The sequence below is a fragment of the Acyrthosiphon pisum genome, chromosome A3, assembly GCF_005508785.2.
Source record: "Acyrthosiphon pisum isolate AL4f chromosome A3, pea_aphid_22Mar2018_4r6ur, whole genome shotgun sequence".
NCBI lineage: Eukaryota > Metazoa > Arthropoda > Insecta > Hemiptera > Aphididae > Acyrthosiphon > Acyrthosiphon pisum.
Window position 1 is genome coordinate 3,306,900 of NC_042496.1, and position 22,424 is coordinate 3,329,323.

The 22,424-nt window shown below is 28.8% G+C and overlaps 1 protein-coding gene across 4 annotated transcripts in view; it reads right to left on the reverse strand.

The window, feature by feature from the left end:
* The window catches only part of LOC100162217 (growth factor receptor-bound protein 14), a 106,136-nt gene that overhangs the window by 62,362 nt on the left and 21,350 nt on the right, over window positions 1–22,424 (reverse strand). Inside the window, exon 1 of one of the 4 annotated variants that reach the window (XM_008188572.3) lies at window positions 20,933–21,255. The exons of 1 other annotated variant lie outside the window; for it this stretch is intronic. In XM_008188572.3, the coding sequence (XP_008186794.1) occupies window positions 20,933–20,946 (14 nt within the window). In that variant the 5' untranslated portion in view covers window positions 20,947–21,255. Of the gene's footprint in view, window positions 1–6,244; window positions 6,656–6,763; window positions 6,943–20,932; window positions 21,256–22,424 lie in introns of those variants that run through there. 2 more of the 4 variants (XM_008188573.3, XM_008188574.3) reach the window with 2 other exon arrangements.

The following is a 22,424-nucleotide window of genomic DNA, read 5'->3' on the forward strand; positions in this document are numbered from 1 at the left end:
ATAATTCAAACTTATTTGATTTAAATGTGAACATAATATTATTATACTATCTTCCCTTTGTCAAAATTATCCCTTGCTATAATTTAGAATCACCAATACTATCAAGTTATATCAACCCGATTTTTCGTATTACACGAGTTTTGCAATAGACATACATGTTTTGAAAATTATTCATTTTCACGGAGCGTCTAGAAGGATTCCTATTTACCTAAATAGCAATAAATACTTAAAAATTATAGTGCTAATTTGTGCTGTGGGCACAAAACCAAAATATGCAAACGGCTAAACATTTATTTTAAAAATCTTCTTATTTGTATACATATTAATATATTAAAGATTAACTATCAGTTATCTATAATTCAAGCTCATCAACAACAATTTAGGCTCATTATTTTAAGAGTGATCGAGAACTTAAAGGCTCTAAATCAACACAATTTACATATTTGAAATTTAATAGTGATCTAAAAAGAACCTTCTGGTCTTAACTATATTATATAGTATAGAGTATGTAGACTAGAAATACTTTTAAAACTTAAAACCATTAGTCAAAAAGTACCTAAGTAGTAAGTGTATACTATTTCATATTCATTGATATAATCATAGCTGGTAGAATAATAATTTGTTTTTTTTATTTTAGTAGATTTTGTTGAAACCATTACTCTTGACTCTCGAGGATTACGGGGTATAATTATATAATAGTAGGTACAATTAAACCAGTTATTAATTATTATACATTTATCTACAAAATAAAAATGTCTTTAAGACTTTAAATAATATAGTAGGTACCTTCATATTATTAATATCACGTCACCTCTTTTGTTTCTCGTGAAATATTAATTTAATTTAGAAGAAAAGAGCTCTAAGTGAGGAAAGATATATGCGGTAACCAAAAGGTTTTTTTTGTTGAAATTGTTGGTCCTTAACTGAAATTGTCTACACTATCTAAGTTTTATTTACGAACCCATGTAAGAACGTACGCAGAACTTTTTTAATTTTTAGATTTGACAACCCTTAAAAATCATTCACTGCGAAAGAAGACATACAGGAATACAGCATATTATAATAGTTTGAGATTTAAAATTTATTTCCTGAACAACTTGATATTTTGTCATTTTGAGATAGCACCTCTTGGTTCTGAGCCCACGACAACACTGTATCTGACGCACACATCTATGTCCGTCTTTCTCACGAAACCTTTGGTGCGAGATTCGGAAGTACGATTAGCCAAATGTAGGACGATGTTTATTTTGAACGCGATGCTGCATGCATCTCGAATAAGCGTACGTGTTTGGAGATGAAGTTACACTTGGAGAAGGAAAAATAGTAATAATAATACTGTCTTACAGATATTCGTGGACCGTGGTACTCGTCCGCGTGTGCTCGAGCCGAAGCTTATAAAAATAGAAGACTCGTATCGGTAGAAAAAATCGGATAGGCGCCAAAAAATAATGGTACGCATATAATATAATCATCTCACAAATTTGAAATGTCACAAATGCTTAATTTCTTATTTTTTTTTTTTTTGGCTAGCTGGTTTTTAGCAGGAGTGTTTTTTCTGTAGATTGTAATAATATGATATACTATATAGTGTCATTAATTTACAGACGCGTCCAAAACCAACTATACTGGATTGATCGTGCACGATGCGTACTACTGTGTACACTACACGTTAATGACAACGAAAATTAAAAACTATACATGACCATATTTTCTACATTTTAAACTGAAACAAATGGAAACGTAGTAGATACCAATACCAATACCTACTAGATTTCACACTGCCTGTGATTAATTATATAATTTCTGTGATATTGCTTATTAATATATAATATTTCACTGTTTTAGTATAATATCATGATTTGTTTGCAATAGAGTATAACATTTATGAAGTACCTGCACGAACAGAAACTAAACAACAACAATATATGTTTATTATTCAAAAACATAAACAAATCCAGACTTTAATGTACTCTACGTGATGTATTTAATATTTTGATTTTAAACACCCGTTTTCCAATCCTTAAAAAATAGTAATTTTATGGTTATAAAATGTATAATATTATGTTAATATAATATATACATGTATCAGCAGTCAATATTCCAAATAAAATACATTTTGAAAAACAAAACCCAATATTACCTATATACATCATTAAATGCACGATGTGCCTACAATCTACATGGCTACATAATATTATATAATAATTTACTAACAAGTAACTTGGCCAACAGATATATATTTTATTTTACCATATTATATAATATCGATCTTTTGTCAGTCTGTCACAAACTTATTACTCTCGACGGCAAATAATGTCACCCCGAGGTGACACTGTGACAACCAATAGGCAGATCGGGTCTGATTTGTTTATTTACTTAAATGTTTTTTGATTATTTATTTATTTATTTTCAAAAATACGGGTCTTACAAACGTTATACATTTTAAACTTTTAAAGTAGTAAAGTATATAAGTAATCATTATTTTACAGTTTCATAAAAGAAATAATTCAAATTATTAGACTTATATAATTGTTATATAATATAGTAAGGACAAATTGAAAGGCTGCTGCAAGAACAGGACAGCTCCATTTTCATACATTTTACAGGAAAAAAAAAATTTTCCAATACAGAATCTATAAGTATTTATATTTATTTCTGTACAAGATAGTAAGTGATAATAAATAAAGATAAGACCTTAGCAATTGTGGTTTCAAGTTTCAACTACTGAAATTAAATTCTTAAACTTGATAACCACTTGCAGTTGTCTAGTTGTTGCACGATTTTCAATATATTTTGTTTTATGTTTATAAGAGTTAAACTATAAAAAATTTAATTTAAATTTAATTAAAGCAAATTTTATTTAAGTATGAAAACGTTTTTACGGTTTGAAATAAAAGGAGCTGTTTCAAACTTTAAGTTGCACTTAAACCCCACACCCACATGTGTTGTCTCCGTCTTACAAGTGCGTAACATAGCAAATTTACATTCAGCAGATTACGTTCATCTCAGTTTATAAATTAAAGTGAATCGACCTATTATGAAACTTGATGGTAAGAACATTATCTGTGTTCGTATGTAGTTTTTTTTACGATAGTTCAATTATTTAGCAAGTTATGTGTATATAACATAATAAAAATATAATAATACTCACAAGTCACTTAAAAACTGAATGATCGTAAAAAACCAACACACGAACACAGATAATGTCCTTAACATCAAGTTTCATAATACTTAGGTCTATTCACTCTAGTTTTTAAACTAGCGGAGCTAAACGTGATCTGCTATAAGCGAAAACAGATTTTTCTGTTTGTTGCACCCTCGGAGATTTTTTTCTTTATAGTTTATACTTTGGCCTTCGGGCGAAAAACCTGATTTTATAAAAAAGTGCAGTTGTCCGGTCGTTTAGGTAGACCGCAATTTTAGGTGGTCCACATCCTCAATTCTTAAATCGTGGTGTGGACTGCATGGCGCACATCGAGGTACAGCTGCATAATATTATTTTTTTCTAATACCCGCCTATAATAATATAGCTACCAAAACGTCTATTATTATTTATTACGCGTTCTTCTGTGGCGTACGTGATAAACTAAAAACGGTTTAAGTAGTAATAAAAACCAATAGCTAGGCACCAAATAACAATATTGTATAGGTACATTATTATAATTTTTTAAACACTTTCGAAATTTCAACGCATCGCGTGGTAGGTAGGTACAAAAATAATTTGTTGTGTTATTCTACATCAGTCGCTGCAGACATTATAATATGGCAACCGAAACCCAATTAACGACAAAACATTACTCACCGTAGTAGTTCACAATATTGCTTACACACACACACTCACATACACACACACACACACACGTTGCACATACGCCACATGGGTAATATACTTATATACATAATATTATTATATTATATTATTTCATTGTTTTGGAATTTTAGGATATGACGTGTGCTACAATGTGCGTTGTACTATATAAGATTATTTTCTAGGCGTATATTATAACTGCTGAAGTCTGTCACACATGTGATAAGAGACTAAAACTAATATTACACCTAAATTATATATAATAATATACGATATAATAAATATCGTGCTATTATTACACTGAGGTTCGTGAAGTTGGATAGGTACTTGGATCCCACGAGACGCAGAGTCTATAAACGCGCAGGCCGCAGACCTTGAGACAATTTAGGATTTGTTTTTAGATTTATTATACGTATAATATATAATATTATATAATATACTCAGAAATTCAAAACGTACACCTCCGTACACATTAGCTCCGTCTATTGCAGCGCTCGCACTATCTCTCATTAGACAAACAAACGACAATAGATAGTATCTACGCTTGGAACCCGCCTCAAAGTACCTAGGTTATAAATTTTACAGAAACGTTCTAAGTCCATTATAGAGCTGCAACGATATTATGGTATACGTATTTTCAACGTGACAAATTCGACCGTGAAAACCACTTTTTTCAAAATCCTAAGTTGTAAGCGCACTGCACGTGGCCTGGAGTGAAAAATGATGTAAAAATAATACCTAGTTTATAGTTTTGTGTGACATGTCTATGATCAAATTACATTTATTTAATATTTGTCCCCATCACGCCATCACGAGTGTGTTATAAAAATATATTCTGTCGCAGAGCGGTATAATATTTTACTCCAACTATTAAAATAATTTTACGTTCGTACGAGTTACCTATTTCACAACGTTTAGTTGTATATTATTGAATAATAATATTATATAAAACGTTTAAATCGCTTAATTATTTTTCTTACTGAATTGATTCTTTACGTATACGCTGTTAGTGCATATATAATGTATTGCCTATATATAATTATTATCAGGACTGCTAGATCGCAATAATCATTAATTAAAGAGGTTATTTATTCCATCAAGTGTCGAAAACAAAACTCGAATGCTAAATAAACGAGATTGATCAAGTTACTATATACCTGCCTATACTTTATGCGTTTTTGATTATATTATATTAGTTCTAATACGAATAAAATTTCACATATTTATCATATATTATATTTTATAATATGATAAGCCATAAGTGAGTATTCTAAACGCAAACTATAGTCTCGATTTACTTTAATTCTTTCATAACAAAATCTGTGTGTTTGCGCACGAACTCCGTGTTGTATTCGATTGTTGAACGAGGAAAGTACCTATATTATTATGAATTATGATACACAATCGGAAATAAAAATGTGAAGTGTTTGTTATTTTATGTTCAAAAATTGTTCGTGTTCTTTTTTACGATATAATATCCTGTACCTAGTCACGTATAATATACCGCGCTGAAACATTAATCATTATTTATATTCCTATATATACGATTTCATGATCACCACAGGCCTGTTTTTATAATAAACGAATAGTTTGTTTCAGATTTTGTATTGGTAAAGTATAACAATGATATTATTAGGTATTCTTAAAACGTGATCGGTACGTAGACAGTACATCAATTATCAATGAGTAAATAATGTACAGCGTAGAAAAATTAAAGTTGTACATTTAGAATTATGGAATTTCACATTTGTAATATAACGTGATATTATACAATATGACGTTTAAATGTTTTTATAATAAAAATAGTTTTGTTATTTGTGAATTACGGTTTATGCCTTATGGTCGAAGGCCCATGATAAAGATAAATGTGTCAAGATATTAATCTTGATGAAACTAACTTAGAGAATAATTATAAATACATACGGACTGTAGAATGCGATCTCACTAATTTTATCTTTATAATACATCAGTTAGCAGTCAGCACTCACAAATATATATAATGTATATATATATAAAACATAATAATTAACAAGAAAAACTTTTAGATAACGGTTTTTCATATAAATTAAAACGCAAATCATAATATAGTCTTATATTATGGTTATATAAGGGTTATATCCTATAGTAATGATATAAAGATAATAAAGATAATAAAGATAATAAAGATCTAAATAAGCGTTTGGGTATTGGCCTCTCTAACAAATGCATTCTATACGGTTTCGATTTTGAACAAATGTTGTACTAAAAAAAAAATTATGACACTAACATACATAAAAACACGCCTATAGTCATACGTTTAGAAACGATTATTTGTATTCGTGTTTCGTGTGTACAAAACGTCATTAAAAATAAAAAATAAAATCGCAAATCAAGTGTTTAAAAGGAAAAAATTACAAAAAAAAACCAAAAAAGACTGTAACAGTTGCGGGTACTTACGCGTACTACAGACGTCAATCAAATCCGGGCATTCGGTCAAGTATTAAGACGCACGAGTTCATAGAAATCGAAAATTTTCTACTCAAGCATTACACAACAAAAATAAGGTAACGCAAACAGGAGGATGATTAAATTTAGATAAGACGATTAAGTTATAATAATAATGTGTACGCAAAACCTTCACTAAAAAAAGCAGCACTCAACCAAGAAAATACCGAAATATACACATTTTTCATAAGGAATGATAAACATGACCCAGAAATAATAAAAATTGTAAATCTAGTCGTTAGATTTGTATTTATTAAGGAAAAGCAAGCTAGGAAAATTCACCGATGCCGGGCATCGACAAAAAAGTAAAATAAATAAATTATTATGACGAGTCGAACACGACAACACGACGACGACTGCAGGAGCGCGCGCGATTTAAAAATAGAAATATTATATTATATTATAATGTATAAAAATTAGTACAAAGTTAAAAACATATTTTTATGTACTGCGCATTAATAGAATACGTACCGAAATGGAACGGAAGAACACTGACTGCTGCAGTTACGTCGGAACAATCTATAGAAAATGCATAATCGAGTTAAAGTGCGTAATGCCCGAGGTACTGCACCGGACCACAGCGACCTTCCACTCGGTAAACGATCAGACGTCGATCTGCGCCACCGGTCCGACATATCATTATTATTATTATTATATTGCAATTATTATTATTTCGCCGCACGGCCAAGACCCGCGATTGGCTACCTCCCCGTGACCGGTCTCTCACGGTCCGCACACATTATAATATGCGTAGGTACAATGATATCTTATTATTTAATTAAACATTTTTCATCGCACCGAGCACGTCCTATTAAAATTCTCGGTTAAATTTATACCTACCCATTATTCATTCATATATTTTATTTTAATAATATGACGTCGATTAAATTATTGATATAAACTTATTATAATTATAATGAAAATCGATCAGTCGTTAGTAATATTTTACTGGTTCGTTATTTTGCGCGAGAAAATCTAATCATTCACTGCAGCAGCAGAAGGCTATACAGAGTGTAATTAATTATTATTATTCGTCGCAAAAGGTGTTTAGGGTCCTCTGCGTTCGTTGTTCGGTGCGCTTGATACCGCTTTGTTGTTTTGGTCGAAACATGATGAGAATAGAAAATATTATGTTCGCATAAAGGTGTACATAACACTACATAATATTATTATGTTATGTAATTGTCGTATACAGAATAATTGTTATATGACTGTTCGAAGTGGTCGGTAATTTTTTTACATCAATGACCAAAAAAAGTATAATTATAATATTATTAATTATTAAGAGCCACACCAAATAGTTTTTTGTAGATAGGTAATTTTTATTATTATCGATACTTTATTTTATTCACAGTGATATCAAAATAAGTCATACGTTAGGATAAAGTTTTTAATAGCGATCCATAAATAAAAAGGTGGGTAAGTGGATGTCGCTCTGCTGTACAGTAGATTGCAAGTGGGTCACTGTATAATGGATGGTATTAAATTTGAATTCAATGATATAATATCATTGTGTAAGAAAAACGATTCTGAGCGGAGACGGTATGTCAGTCTAGGTATAAGACATAATATTATATATGGTATAAAAAAATTGACCTATAGTAGGTACCTATAATAAATTCCAAATTAATTATATCACTATACCCATTAGGTACTTATAACGCGTTATACAATATGTAATTTCGTCCAAATTTGAACTTAAAATGACTATAAAAGTAAACTGTGTAAATGTATTTTTTAGATTTTTTGTAACAGAATTAATTACTTACGTGGAATCTTCTTCTAAATTTTCGATTCTTAGATACAAAAGTTGAACATTTTATAAATTTTTAACTACAAAATAATTATTCAAAATAAAATTTGATAAATTTTGTTAAAATTCGATCTTTAAATGCTTATAAAAAAAAATTGTGCCTATGTATTTTTAATATTTTTCAACTGATATTGTAACAATGTATCAGGAGCCCTGTATTAATTTTTTACACTTTTTGGCCCAATAGATAAAACTTTATTGATATTTATATAAAAAAAAACTAAAAAAATTGAAAACTTACAATGTCCGTAAACAGCTCAAAAAGAGTCAAATTATTTTCAAAATTTTATCGTATATAGAAAATGCTAATATAAACATTCAGTGAAATTTTCAAGTTTCTACAGTCACTCGTTTTTTAATTACAACAAAATAAGAAAATCGTTACGTAAGAAATCGAGTGAATATCAAATGTTATAAAAATATGAATTTCAAACGCCCATAAAAATTTAATTTGAGTTTCTTATAGAAATTTTTTTATTGATAAAGGTAGATTATCCTATAAGGAATCTTGTATTACATTTTAAAATCTTAGTTCTAAAAAGAAAAATTTTTACGAATTATTAACTCAAAATAATTTGCTAATTTTCGTGATTTTTCCATATTTTGTCAATTTTTGAACTTTAAATGCTTATAAAAAAAAAACTGTGACTAAGGATTTTTAATATTTTTCATCTGCTTTTGAAACAATATACTAGGAGCCTTTTATTAAATTTTCAAGCTTTTTTAATCAACAAATAAAATTTTATTGATATTTTTAGAAAAAAAACTAAAAAAATATGAAAACTGACAATGTCCTTAAAGAGCTCAAAATAAGTCAAAATATTTTGAAAATGTTATGGTGTATAGAAAATGCTAATATACTAATATAAACATTCAGTCAAAATTTCATGTATCTACGGTCATTTTTTTTAAAGTTACACCAAAAACCAAATTCAATTTTGTGAAAAATCGATTTTGCGTAAAAATTCCCGTTTTTCCTTAATTTTTCTTAGGTTTTTCTTGGCGCTTTTGAAAATTACTGGGAATTTTAAATTTTGACCTCCCAATGCACCAACGATATTCACTTTCTGATCGAACAAGATACTGAAGTTGAAAATCGAAGCATTAATTCGACTACTTATCATGTACACAGACACAAAAAAAAATAAAAAACACACATCATTGTAAAATCAATACATTCATCGTTCCACTCAGAATATAAAATAATATGTATTACCTACACTCGAATTGTTTCAAAAAACACAAAATAAAAGATTTCGAAAAACAGATAAAATATAAAAATGTTGGTTTTTAAATCTGAAAATCATGTTCAACTAATTTTCTGATAAAAATTTGGATCCCAGATACACAAATCTTTAGGATCCCATGTAAATATAAGCCTGTATGGAATTCAACATTTTACCTTGACATCTACATAGTATTTGCCTTTTCGAGTTTATTCAATAACATTTTTTGGTCACAAATTAAAGACCTTCCAAATGCAACTAACATTTTCAATAAATTAAACTTCAAAAAAATAAATTTTAAGAATTTCGTAATTTTGCAACTCAATAATTTCAATTTTCATTCAGCTTTCAATGTCATCGATATATCTATATATTAAGTACTGTAAATTGGTTATAGAGCAGTTTGATTTTAGAATCTAAGTCATGATAATCAGAAAATTAAATTAAAATTAATTTTGCAACTGTTCTTTGACAGTCAACAATTTGACAGTTACTTTTACCCAGTTACCTACATTGTCGGAATGACTACAACACAACATACATACAGTGGTCTGATTTTTTCATCAATGTTCTTGTGAAATAATTTAAATTTCACTAAAAATGACTTGACATTAGAATAAAAATCTGACAGTAATTTTCTTTGCTTTGTAGTGTTAAGGGGATTCGATACCGTGATTTTCTGTTTTTGTCTAACACACGCGACATAGGATTTTAAACTGGTTCTTTGCCAAACATACCATGATCTAATAAAGCAATGAGAATTCTAAAAACAGATCTGAACTTGTCGTCAAGTCTATATGATATCGACTTTCCCACATATTTGATTTTTTGATTTTAACTTCTCCAAAAATTTAAATACGACCGTTTTTAAGTACTCTTTTTAATATGACATTTTTAGGAATTTGGGGGATAATATCAAACATGTGGGGAAGTCGATTTCAAGTGGACTTATCGACAAATTCAAATCTGTTTTTAGAATTCTTATAGCTTCATTAGATCAATTGGTTCGATAATATTATGTAGTTATGTAGCATGTAAATAACATGATAGAGTATCCAATTTTGATCAGATAATATTGTGGAATAGGTTTTTCTTTTTCATTCGTAAATACCACTATTATTTTCCTCTACAACATCACTGTAATTGTTACGGAAACTGTCGATGAGAGCCAATCCATTCATTAAGTCTTTCCTAGATAAGACTTTGAAACATAATGCGTCCAGGTACACTTAAATGAACTAAGCCCGTAGACATTTAATTTTTGATATTTCACGTAGGTATTATTATTTAGGTAGATGATCGTCATTACCTATATTATAATATTAACACGTGACGTAAACGTACAGATTTTTACAAGAATACGTCTAGTGGTATAAAAAGAGTGATGTCGTTATGGTTCCAAAATCAATCGCAGAACACGTGTGCGGTCCAGGTTTTGACAGTGCGCCAGCCATTTATTTCTCCTGCAAACCACCAAACGGAGCGAAATGATGGTTTTGAAACGTGCGATTTCACCGAGACGAACACCGGCCGGAGTAGTACCGCAGCGACGCGCGCGCTAATCGTTTTTTATTCATTTTACTCGATTGATAAACCCTCTCGAAAGGAGTGCTGCGGCGGTATAGAATACACGACGAGCCATGCCTACACCGACCGAGACGACGGCTAATGGAAATTTCGCGTGTAAACAACGAAGGCGTGGCGTCGCATAAAACCCATTTGCGACGGGTTTTTCGGCAACGCAATTTACGGAATTAAAATAATATTATAATGTAATGTGCAGCGCGTCGAGTGTAGTTGGCGCCGTACGGAACGCCGCGTAGACGTGTATAGGTATCACGGTGATATGGCGACGACGATTCGTCCGCGATATTATAAGTTATAACCACGGTTATCTACTCCGATAGATAGCCGTGGTTATAACGAAGCGACTCTCGTCGTCCTCTTCGCCCGGTAAAACGAAAAAAAAATATCGCGACAGTTTTATATTTTAAGAATAATATATTGAGACGTATATTGTGCGACCGTCACGCGGCTCCTTCGGATATCGTCGTCGACGCCGCCGTATTGCCTACACCGAACGCCGCACGCTGCTTTTTCGCGCAATTTCGCATTGTTCTATCGTACAATAATAACACGTAATAATATATCGCGAATTCCCCCTAACGCGTAGACCAGAACACTGTCGGCGTTGCGATTTGTTCATCTAACCGTCGACCGGACGGGGTACACCGCTGCGCTCACATTAAATACGACTGAAAACTTTTCTCGATCGTTCACTGCCGCCGGAAAACAACACGCGCGTGTACACAGAGAGGGTCTCTCGTAATCGAATTATTTTCGTGACCGGGATTTATAATACGCCCGACCGGGACTAGATACGGTCGTAGACTCGCGGCGGCCGTTACGGTTTCGCGGGGTCCACAGTTAATACATTTAATATATATATATATATTATTTGTGTGGTTTGGTGCGTATTCGGGGGAAAACGTCGTGTGTGCGATCTATACATATAATAAATGTGTATACGTTGTATAGTGACAGTCCCGGGGACCTAATAGGATGATAGCGACTCTGATGGGGGACTGCCGCCGCCGTTGCGGTGAGTCATCGGAACACTTAGCCGCCGGGATCTTCTGTGCCCTTTGTCGTCGTTTTCGCACGGTGTTTTATTATTATATACCGAAATGCTTTTTGTCCGCGAACAATGAAGATACAATATGGGTTTGACGATTTTTTTTTTTTTTGTTCCAGCCTTTTTCGCTAAGTACACAGTTTTAACATCGTTTGACTTTATATATATACGCCACGGCAGCTGATGCGACCCACGCGCAGACGATTTTACGTCGATGTCAATTTATTTATAAACGTTTATACGAAGCGTATTTCCGTTAGCCACTTTCAATTTCTAGTTTCTACAAGCTGTACATGACGCCATATATAATATATATATTCCTAGGCGCGGAGACTTTCTCGGGAGTGATATACGACGCGTGTTAGCGTTTATTTAGGCAGTATAATATACGATATATACCTACTTATACTGCTTCCTGTGTAATGTAGAAATTTGTTTTGTCGACTTTCCAATAATATGATCATCCATGTATTTGGGATCCAAACGAGAACTACTTCCCTCAGTACGAAGAAGTTAAGGATAGTACACCGAAATATTGACAATTAATATGTTAATCACAGAGTATAATTTAGCATAACGAATAATCTTATACGATATATTCTATACTTTAGTGATCCTACTTTAGTCAACCTTATTGGACTTGCGACACATTATTTTTTTGAGACCGATTTTTGAAGAAAAATTAAATTTATGGTAAATTAGTAAATACTGTAATGTATAATATTATGTAAAAACTAGTCGATTTTGAATTGATTTAGTATTATTATTTTTATATTTATTTTTTTTGTTCATAATAATTTATACAAAATATATATAAATTATATTTACAATATGTATATTTTGTTCTTACATTTTATTTGAATTTATTAAAAGTATAAAGCGACCCGAATTTAGGTCACCACCCATCGGCTTAATAGACAACTATAATATATTATAATATGACGTTTACTGCTGAATGTTATTATAATATAATGTAAGCTACATAAGCAATCTAATATTCATTTTTCTTTTTTAGTAACACCGATAGCATCGTTATGACAAAGTATTATACTTACTCTTTTTTACAATTATTATTTTAAATACTTTTTTTTATCTAGAATCTATAATAACTGAAGTATAATATAGGTATATATTATCGTCATATCGATTTTATTTTTATACGAAATAGTTATGACATAGGAGACAGGAGTCTAGGGCCTAGATACCGAAAAAAACTATTTATCTAAAGTGTTGATCAAGTCTGAAAGGATTCAAAGAAAAATATAATAATAGTTCTAAAATGTCAACTGATAAGAAATATCTATGAAAACATTGAAAACTTAAGACATTGTTATTTATTGTGGATTTTGACATTATAGTGACAATCTTTGTGGTTTGTATATAATATAATAACTAATAAGTACATTGTATATTATATTCTTTTACAACTATATAGTCTACAGTTATTGTTTAGTTTTGAACGATACTTTGACAGATGAAATGTTCATCTTTATGCTTTCACGTTGTGGGTTAGAATGTCAAGAATAAAATATTATACGTGGTCATAAAATATTTTGTGAACGTTTTATCTTGAATGCTCATAATATAAGAGTAGTATAAAAATATATAGTACCTATTGTATACTCTACATGTATAGTACATACCTACACAGAATTCGTCAATCCGTAGGCTATGTTAAACTTGTGTTACCGTAACGTTCCGAAAGAGTATATTTAATATTAATAACAGCCATAAATAAGAAAAATATTTCATATAGAATTTATAGAAGTAAATAACATGTTCAGACATCGATAAACCAAAGCTTAAATAACCTTGATGGCTTAATGTATTACAAATTCACACGATACTTCCTATAAACATGTTTTCGAAAACAGAATACAGAACAGTACAAGCATTTAATAATACCTACAGATTTCGTGTTTGTTTTAAGGGTAAATGTAGGGGACAATATTTACCAAATTCGATATTATTTTTAAATATATAATCAACTCGGTATCGGGTGTTGTATCTATTATTGTGATTATCGATCGTTAACGATTTTGATACAGAGTGAAGTCAAACCCAAACATTTTCTTGGCCTTATTAGGTGTGGTTCAAAAAATTCAAAACTATTCACTATGACTCGTGAGGAATGTGGACGATTATTATTACAATGGTCATAAATATTTTTTTTTTTTTTTTGAACTAAATGTCGAATATAATCATAAATTACAATTAACATTTTTGTTGATAATCATTTGTTTTATTGTTTATGAATTATGTTAAATGTAATATAAATATAAAAAATATTATTAAGCTATCATCATTAACTTTTCAATTAGTTATTATATTATAGTAGAAATTTCTATTAAAGCAAACATAATTATCTACACTCTAACCTAACCTGGCAGTCACCAGAATTATATAGCCTGTTTGATATTTACACATACTTATTTTTTTTAGACTCAATGATAGTAGCGATGTTGTCCTAAATCAAAAAAGCCACTCGTAGAAAGAATTCCGAGACAAAGAAATATTGGATTGACAATCTAACATAATCCATCATTAAGTGTACACTCAATAATAATAATAATAATAATAATAATAATAATAATAACAACAACAACAATAAAAAATTTTAGATACATAGATCATAGATGTATGATTCTCATTGTTCTCTCTAGTTTGTAGTAGGTATTTGGAATCATAGTTTTACCGTAAGTACCTATAGTTAATTTAAAAAAAAAACTGAAAACCAAAAATATAACTATAAATAAATGCAATATTATAATGTTATAGGCATAACTAAAGATAAAATATATTATTTATGTTAAAATGTTAATAATATGTATACCTATAAATAAATGTACAGAAAAAAATTATATTACAGCTTTATTGACAGGTATAATATTATGAATTTAGAAAATTGAAAAATAATTAATAAATTAATTTTACATTCAAATGTTTATTAAATAAATTAGGACTTAAATTCATGTGAAATAAACGAGAAACGTAGATATTTTTAGACACGTTTTACATGGAAAAAATATGAATATTACATAATATTATATAGTATTTAATATTTATAGATTATTTATTTTATATTTAACACCGTAGTTCGTTTTCAAACACTAGGAAAAAAAAATTAAAAAAAATATTTTTTATCTTGATATTTTATCCTTAAGCACTAGCACATACAGTGTGCAGCGACAGATAAATAAGCCTTTTTCCAGTATTATTTTAAACAAAAAATAAACACTGCACTGTAGTGCTAAAAATAAATTGTTTCCAATCCCTGCATCAAGATTAAAATATACGTTATTTTCAAATTAAATTAGGATATTCGGATCACATCTGTTCGAAATTTCAGACCTAATCCCAGTCCAATTACACCAGACATTTTTATGTTTTTAGATAACCTTGACAGTATTTTTTCAGAAGAAACATAATATTATTATTATAAAATTATAATATTTATTCATTTAAAATGTTAAAGCCGAAAACCAGATTTATTTTAAAATCCTGTATCGATCATTGTTATCCAGATTGATATCGGTGTTTTTTTTAAACGGATTCGATCCAGATTTGATAGTAAGCATTCAGCATTATGTACTGTATTGCGTATGTATTGTGAATATAGTGAATTGCTATACTAATCGCTAAAAACTTAGGCGACGAGCCACGCTAACCAGCAAAGGTGGGTAGGTAATCAAGCGTCAACTAGTTATAATGTAAATTTTTTCAAAAAACTTTTTTACTTAATTAGTCAGTTTATTTCCTAACTAAGTAGCTTAAAATTGCCTGTTATAGTAACTTACTTAGCTTTTTCCAGTTTATTTTTAAAAAATAATAGGTATATCTATTGTACATATTGTACCTTATATATATATAGGCAAGAAACAATTTTAAATTAAATTAAAATTAAATCTGTATAACTTAATGGTAAATAATTTATAAAAACCAACTACCTATGTAAGTATTATATAGGTACTAATGGTCTCAGCTGTTGATGTTTTAGATATATGCATATAAAACAATTAAGATAAAAATAATAAAAATTAATCAAATAAGCTATATAGGTATTTTTTTAATTATGTTGCGTACAATGACTTTTTGATAAAAAATAAAAAATAAATTTTTTTTGATTAAATATTTAGTAGACACACACACGTGTAATTGCCTAAACTATTACAGTGTGCAAATAAGTAGTACTAGTATGTTGAATTATTAACAAAGTAGTTAGTTCTTATTTTTAAAAATAATTGAAAGTTGCGCAATCGCTATGTGTGACCCATGTAATAATAAAAATAATATTTCAAAAATTAAAAATTAATTAATTCTTTTTGAATGAGTCAAGAAAAATATTTTTCTCTATATTAACTTTAAACTTTAAGAGTCAAATAATATATTATTTGTTAACTTTTAACTCATAACGGAATGCTAATACGTCGTTGTTCACATATCCGAGTTAATTCTTGTCATTAATGTCGCCCGCCTTAGCTAATAAAGACTTTGAATTTTCTAATGTTATCTAACATAATTCTATTTTGGTCTATGTAAAGTCGATTTTAGCAGTTTATCATGTTATTATAATATTATAGTCATTCGCCCCTCATTCAATTCGGACCCGTACTAGTTGCCTACTCTTCAACGTCCTTATACATTATTCGTGGAACTCTACCTTATTCTTGAGGCATGCAATGAACATATTATGTAGGTAGGTATATTTTTGTTACCCTAGCTATCTTCTCGGAGGACCGTATCATCTCCGAATGTGTTACGTATATAAGAACTTACTGAACTCGTGTAAAAAGTTATTTGTTCATAGTTAAAATTTACTTTAAATTTATCTTGATTAATTACAAAAAATTAAATTAAATTAAAATGGATGATAAACCAAATTTAACACGTTAATTTTTTTTCGTTTTTACTATTTAAGTATCATGAAATGATTAAATTAAATTAAACGTACCTAAAAATATTATAGTATGTCATTATTTGTTTTGTCTGATTATGAAATAGTTATATTTCTGAACTTAAATAGTGAGTTGTATTCGTAGGAATAATATTCTATTTCCATTTCCATTATATTATAATACTTATTTTTTTCCAATATTAAAAATTGTATTTGTCAAAAACAATAATATCAATCAATAAATGTAATAATAATATAACTTAATGGACATAAAATAATTATTTAGAACAGTTCCCATAATAAATTTCAATTGATTAATTTAAATATTTAATATATTATAGTTGCGACTTATTATTTTTTTGAAGTTCCAATATAGCATAACATGAAAGAATCCATTGATCCTCAAGATCTATAGTATACTTAATGTATAGGTATAGTAACGGCAAACACGTATCGTGAATGCGTCCATATCTTCTTCCAGGTTTGAGTCTTAAGTTCTCAAATTTGTTCACTGATTTTTAACTTGTTTAATTATTTTATTCAGCACGCCTGATCAGATATGAGACGTGACGTCATCTGATCGTTCCTCCTTGAATCTTCACTTAAACATAATGTTTGTGGCTTAGGTTTGATAATATTATAATATAATATTAAATACTTTGTTCGTGTTGTAAATATAACCGCTAGGTACACACTTGAATCCCAAACTGCGTTTGCATTAATTGACATGAGGTATAAATAAATACTAATATTAGAGTTTTTGAACGTAGAGCTCTACCCACGTTCCTCTAGACCTTAATGGTATTTCCGAGTGTAGGTATGCCAGATTAATGCCTTATGTGATTCGACAGTTGTCCATTAATTTTTGGTATAGTGAAAACCGTTGTTAGCCGACTACACGTCATGATAAAACGTAGTTTATTATATTGATACTATGCATATTGCATGTTTGATAGACATAAAAATGAATGTTAAATTGTCTTCACTTATACTATTAAGATCTTGCAATCGTTGACGACAATTTTCATAATATTTTACCTGTATATTAAAAAGGTTTTAAATGACCGCATACAACACGACTTCGTATCATGCTCCCAGCGTGTACAGCAAATTTGATTTAATTGTTTGCGATAATTATTGATCGTCGATTTGTTCCATGCTCACCAATTATTCTTGAGTCCATGGTTAAAATCAGCTCGCTCAATAATTATTATCAAATTATCTTGTACATAATTTAAGCCCCGTCGAGACACTCGGCTATAATAATTATGTTATAATCGAATTAGATGTCATGTGACATTTTTCAAAGACAATTTTCACAATTTAAATTTCAATGTGCAAAATTGTTTTTGTTGTATCCATGTTGATGTAAAATTACATCAGAAATTATTTTTATTTAGCGTTCCTGTATAATATATTTTTTGTCGTTTATGTGTACTTGTTGTCATTGCTAGTAAGTAGTAAAGTAACATCGATTTACCTCGACTTACTACCTACTCCATAGTTATGACTTACTTTAAGATAGTCATATTCGAGTAAATTTGAGAACAGTAAAATACGGATAACCTTGCATTTATCAATTTTTCATTTCTTAATTGTTCTTTTAAATTTTAAATAAAAATATATTGTTCATTTTCCGTTTAAAATTAATTATATTTTTTATGTATTAATATAATTGACAAGTTTGTTTAATAATATAACATGTTGAATATTATGTTTGTAGTGCTTCATACATTTTTTTGGAATTTAAAATTTACAAATTTCTAATATGTGTACATATGGATGTCTGAGAAAATATTAATTTTCAATCTGATAAAAGTTTTCAAATCGGTTATCTATTTTAAAAATTAAAACAATTTTTATTAAACTTGTTGCTTTATTAGAAAATTGGTTGTATTTTGATTGTTTTCATTGAACTATTGAAGTGCTCATAATAATTATTATTTAATACGAAGATGTTTTGATAAATTTGTTTGTATTTTCTGTTATTTTAAGATTTTTGCCGTATTGATTGCTGGATAAAACTTGAATACGATGTAGTACTTGAAGTACATTATAAATTAAATTGATCTAGATTTTCTAAAACCTACGAAGTCAGTTCGTCAGCTTTTGGTTTAATTTCAATTTCAATATGTAGGTCATCGTTTAATTTATAACGTCGAGAAAAATAATATAGACTTAAGAAGATCGTTTACATTTCCCAATATTTTAACATTAATTAATATCAAATTAATGATAAACATAAGACATTTGCGATGAAACATTTTTACATTATTATATTTTTTTATAAACTATGTGCAATTAAGAATATAGTGTAAAATTAATAATCATAGTAGGTACCTAATAGGTGCAAATAATAAAAAAATATTATTTGATAATCGATTATACATACTTAAGCACCTTAGTAAATATATAGTGTAAAATGAATGGTTATAATTTATAATACAAATAATAATCGATTGTTATTTGATAATTGACTATACACGATTAAGAATATAGGCGAAAATAAATAATTATTAAAATATACAAATAATAAACAGTTATTGTTTGATAATAATGCGAAATATTGTGTATACCTATGTCCCAATATTTGAGCAAAATGTATAATTTAATTTTTTTTCGTTAATTTTTTTTTGGTAGGGTATATAGTTAATCAAATTGTGAAACAAGTCAACGTTATTCGGTACACAGTTATCACATTTTTTGAGAACAAATTCTGTCTTTGACAGAGATGGTGACCAGATAACCATTTTGACTATTTGAGAATAGGTGACCAACTGGTGGCTGAAACTTTACACCACGTTATTGTTGAATAAATTGTAAGGTTATGAACGTATGCTTGTCAAAATTCCAATCTTAAACATTTCGTAATGAACATCGTGACTAGCTAGTAGCGTTCTTTGAATTTTGATACCATCCCATATTCAAATCATTTATGCCAACTTGAATTTAAATTAATAATTAACTTACAGTTTACACGCACTATTGAACGTGAAATATTATGTAAAACACTTTCGTGTCTCACAAATTATAGCTTATACATTATACATTACATTATACACGTACAGCTAGTTACCTAAAACTAGTACTATGCCACAGATAAAATTAAATACAAATTCAAAATTATGCATCGATAATTCTGTAAGATCATCATACATAATGATTGTGGTTAAACTATATAGATTATTAAATAATTAAATATAGGTAATGTTCGTTTTACGGTTGGTAAAACACACACATACACACACGCATGTATTATATCTATATAAAAGTATCAAATTTCTTAAGGTAGGTACCAATAAGTTTTGTACGTTTTAGATAAATATAACTTTTTTATAAAACAGTTACACAAATGCAGTCAAAACTGTTAAAATCCATATGTTGTGAATATTTTAATATTTAAAAACTTCCTGCAATGTTTGAATGATTAAAAACAAAATGGCTGCTACTCTTCTTCGACGTTCAGATTATTACTTCAATATCATGTCGATGAATTTTTTGAAATAATACTTTTTTTAATTAAAAATTCTTTAAAATGTCTGCTACCTGAATTAAAAATCATTGTGTATAATGGACTTGTAATATAATACGTCGGCAATGCAATATATTTTAAATATAATTTTTTTTTTCATTAAAATCAATTTCAAATTAAATCAATTATATTTTGTAATCGGTCCTCCTGACGCATTCAGTTTCTTAAAAAGTGAGATAATATTATTAACTTATTAGAAATAGAAAGAGAGACTCATAATTATACAATAATCTATATAGTTCAACTGATTAAAACATAATCACTGCACTGAGTAATTATGCAGAGTTCAAGTCACTCTTCTGGGCTTTTACAATAGTTTAACTGTAAATTTAATTTTAAAATTAAGTAAAATATTTATAATTTATAGTTATTAACGTTTAAAATTTAAGTATAAATTTCTATATAACATAATATAATAGGCATGCTTAGTAACTTGATTTAACATTATGAACAAAATATTTTGATTTAGAAAATCAATTTAATATATATTGAGATGTTTTTTATTTCATTATTATAATAATTATTTATAAGCATACAGACCTTTTCGGTTGCATTGTGTAGGCCGTAAACTTTAGCGTATAACCGTGATCAAAATTGTTGTAACAAAAACTCACAGTTGACGCGTAGTGATATTTTTTATAAAAAATAATTTTTACATAAAATATAACTGATGCGCGAGTAATGAAGTGAAATTATTGTCAAATATTGTGTTTGTATGTGTACGTAAATCGAAGTTGATAAAACGAAAAAAATAACTTTTAAGTTTTAAATACTGAACATGAAACGTTTATGATGAAGTAAACTGATGAAAATACGGTTATAGCCAAAGAGCCGCTGCTGACGTACTGCCGTGGTGCCGTTTGTCCGTACTGGTTCGAAGTATGGCCGACCACATTTGTAGTTTGCTGCATGCCAGTAACCACCACTACCCTAGATCGCCTGGTTTGCCTGGTTCGCTCGGTGGGAGAATATCAAAATAATAAAGGCGACGTGGAAGACAGAAACGTGGTTAAACACTGTATTATACTACTTAGATTATACGAATGGAACGCGACCGTGACGGTATTTTTTTTTTTTTTTAAGTTGTTCAAACTGTTTTTATGTGTCGTCTGCTTATATATATATATATATATATAAAAATGTAAAATAACAACCCTATATTATATAATATTTACTTCAGCCCTTGTTGTTTGTACACATTTGTTTGGTTATTATTCGTCATGAGGTTTTGTACCTACTTTGTTTAAAACAAAAATATAATTTGGAATCTATAAATACGTTTGAAAAATGCTTATAATTTTTTTGTAAAATGGAAGATTTAGAGATTAAAAACGCATAATAATATTTTTACATAATCACAGAAAAACTGTAATCTTGCGTACAAATATATATAAACAATGTAATAATACCATATTGTACGACCTAATAAATAAACTATAAAAATATTATTATGATACGTATCAATAGATACAAATATTGAATGTAAATAATATATTAATTATTAATCATTATAATTGTAATCTATTTAGCTATTTAAAAATAAATATTATACATATATTATATATTCAGGTATCTGAAGTAATAATTTCTCAAATTTTTATTGAAAAATAATTCTTACATTAATTGTCCTGCCGATGAATCGTGAAAAATGTTTGATATTAAAAAAAATATCTAGGTACTATATTATATTTTAATGTTTTAAAATAATTTTCTCCAAATTAAATTTAAAAATAATGATTACTTATTAAAATATACTATGGCTTCTTAAGTACCCATTCTATACTATAAAATTATTACATTTCACTTAATTTAGAATTTTCAGGGTTTTCAAGTACCTATAGGTAACTATTAAATGCTGTCAAGTCCCAATAATTCAAATTTCGAGGGGAATAAGAATATATTCGACTTACCTATATATTTTAGATTCTGAGCAGAACGATGAATGTATTGATTTTACAATGATTTGTGTTTTTTATTTTTGTGTCTGTTTAGTGTGCACACGATAAGTAGTCGAAATAATGCTTCGATTTTC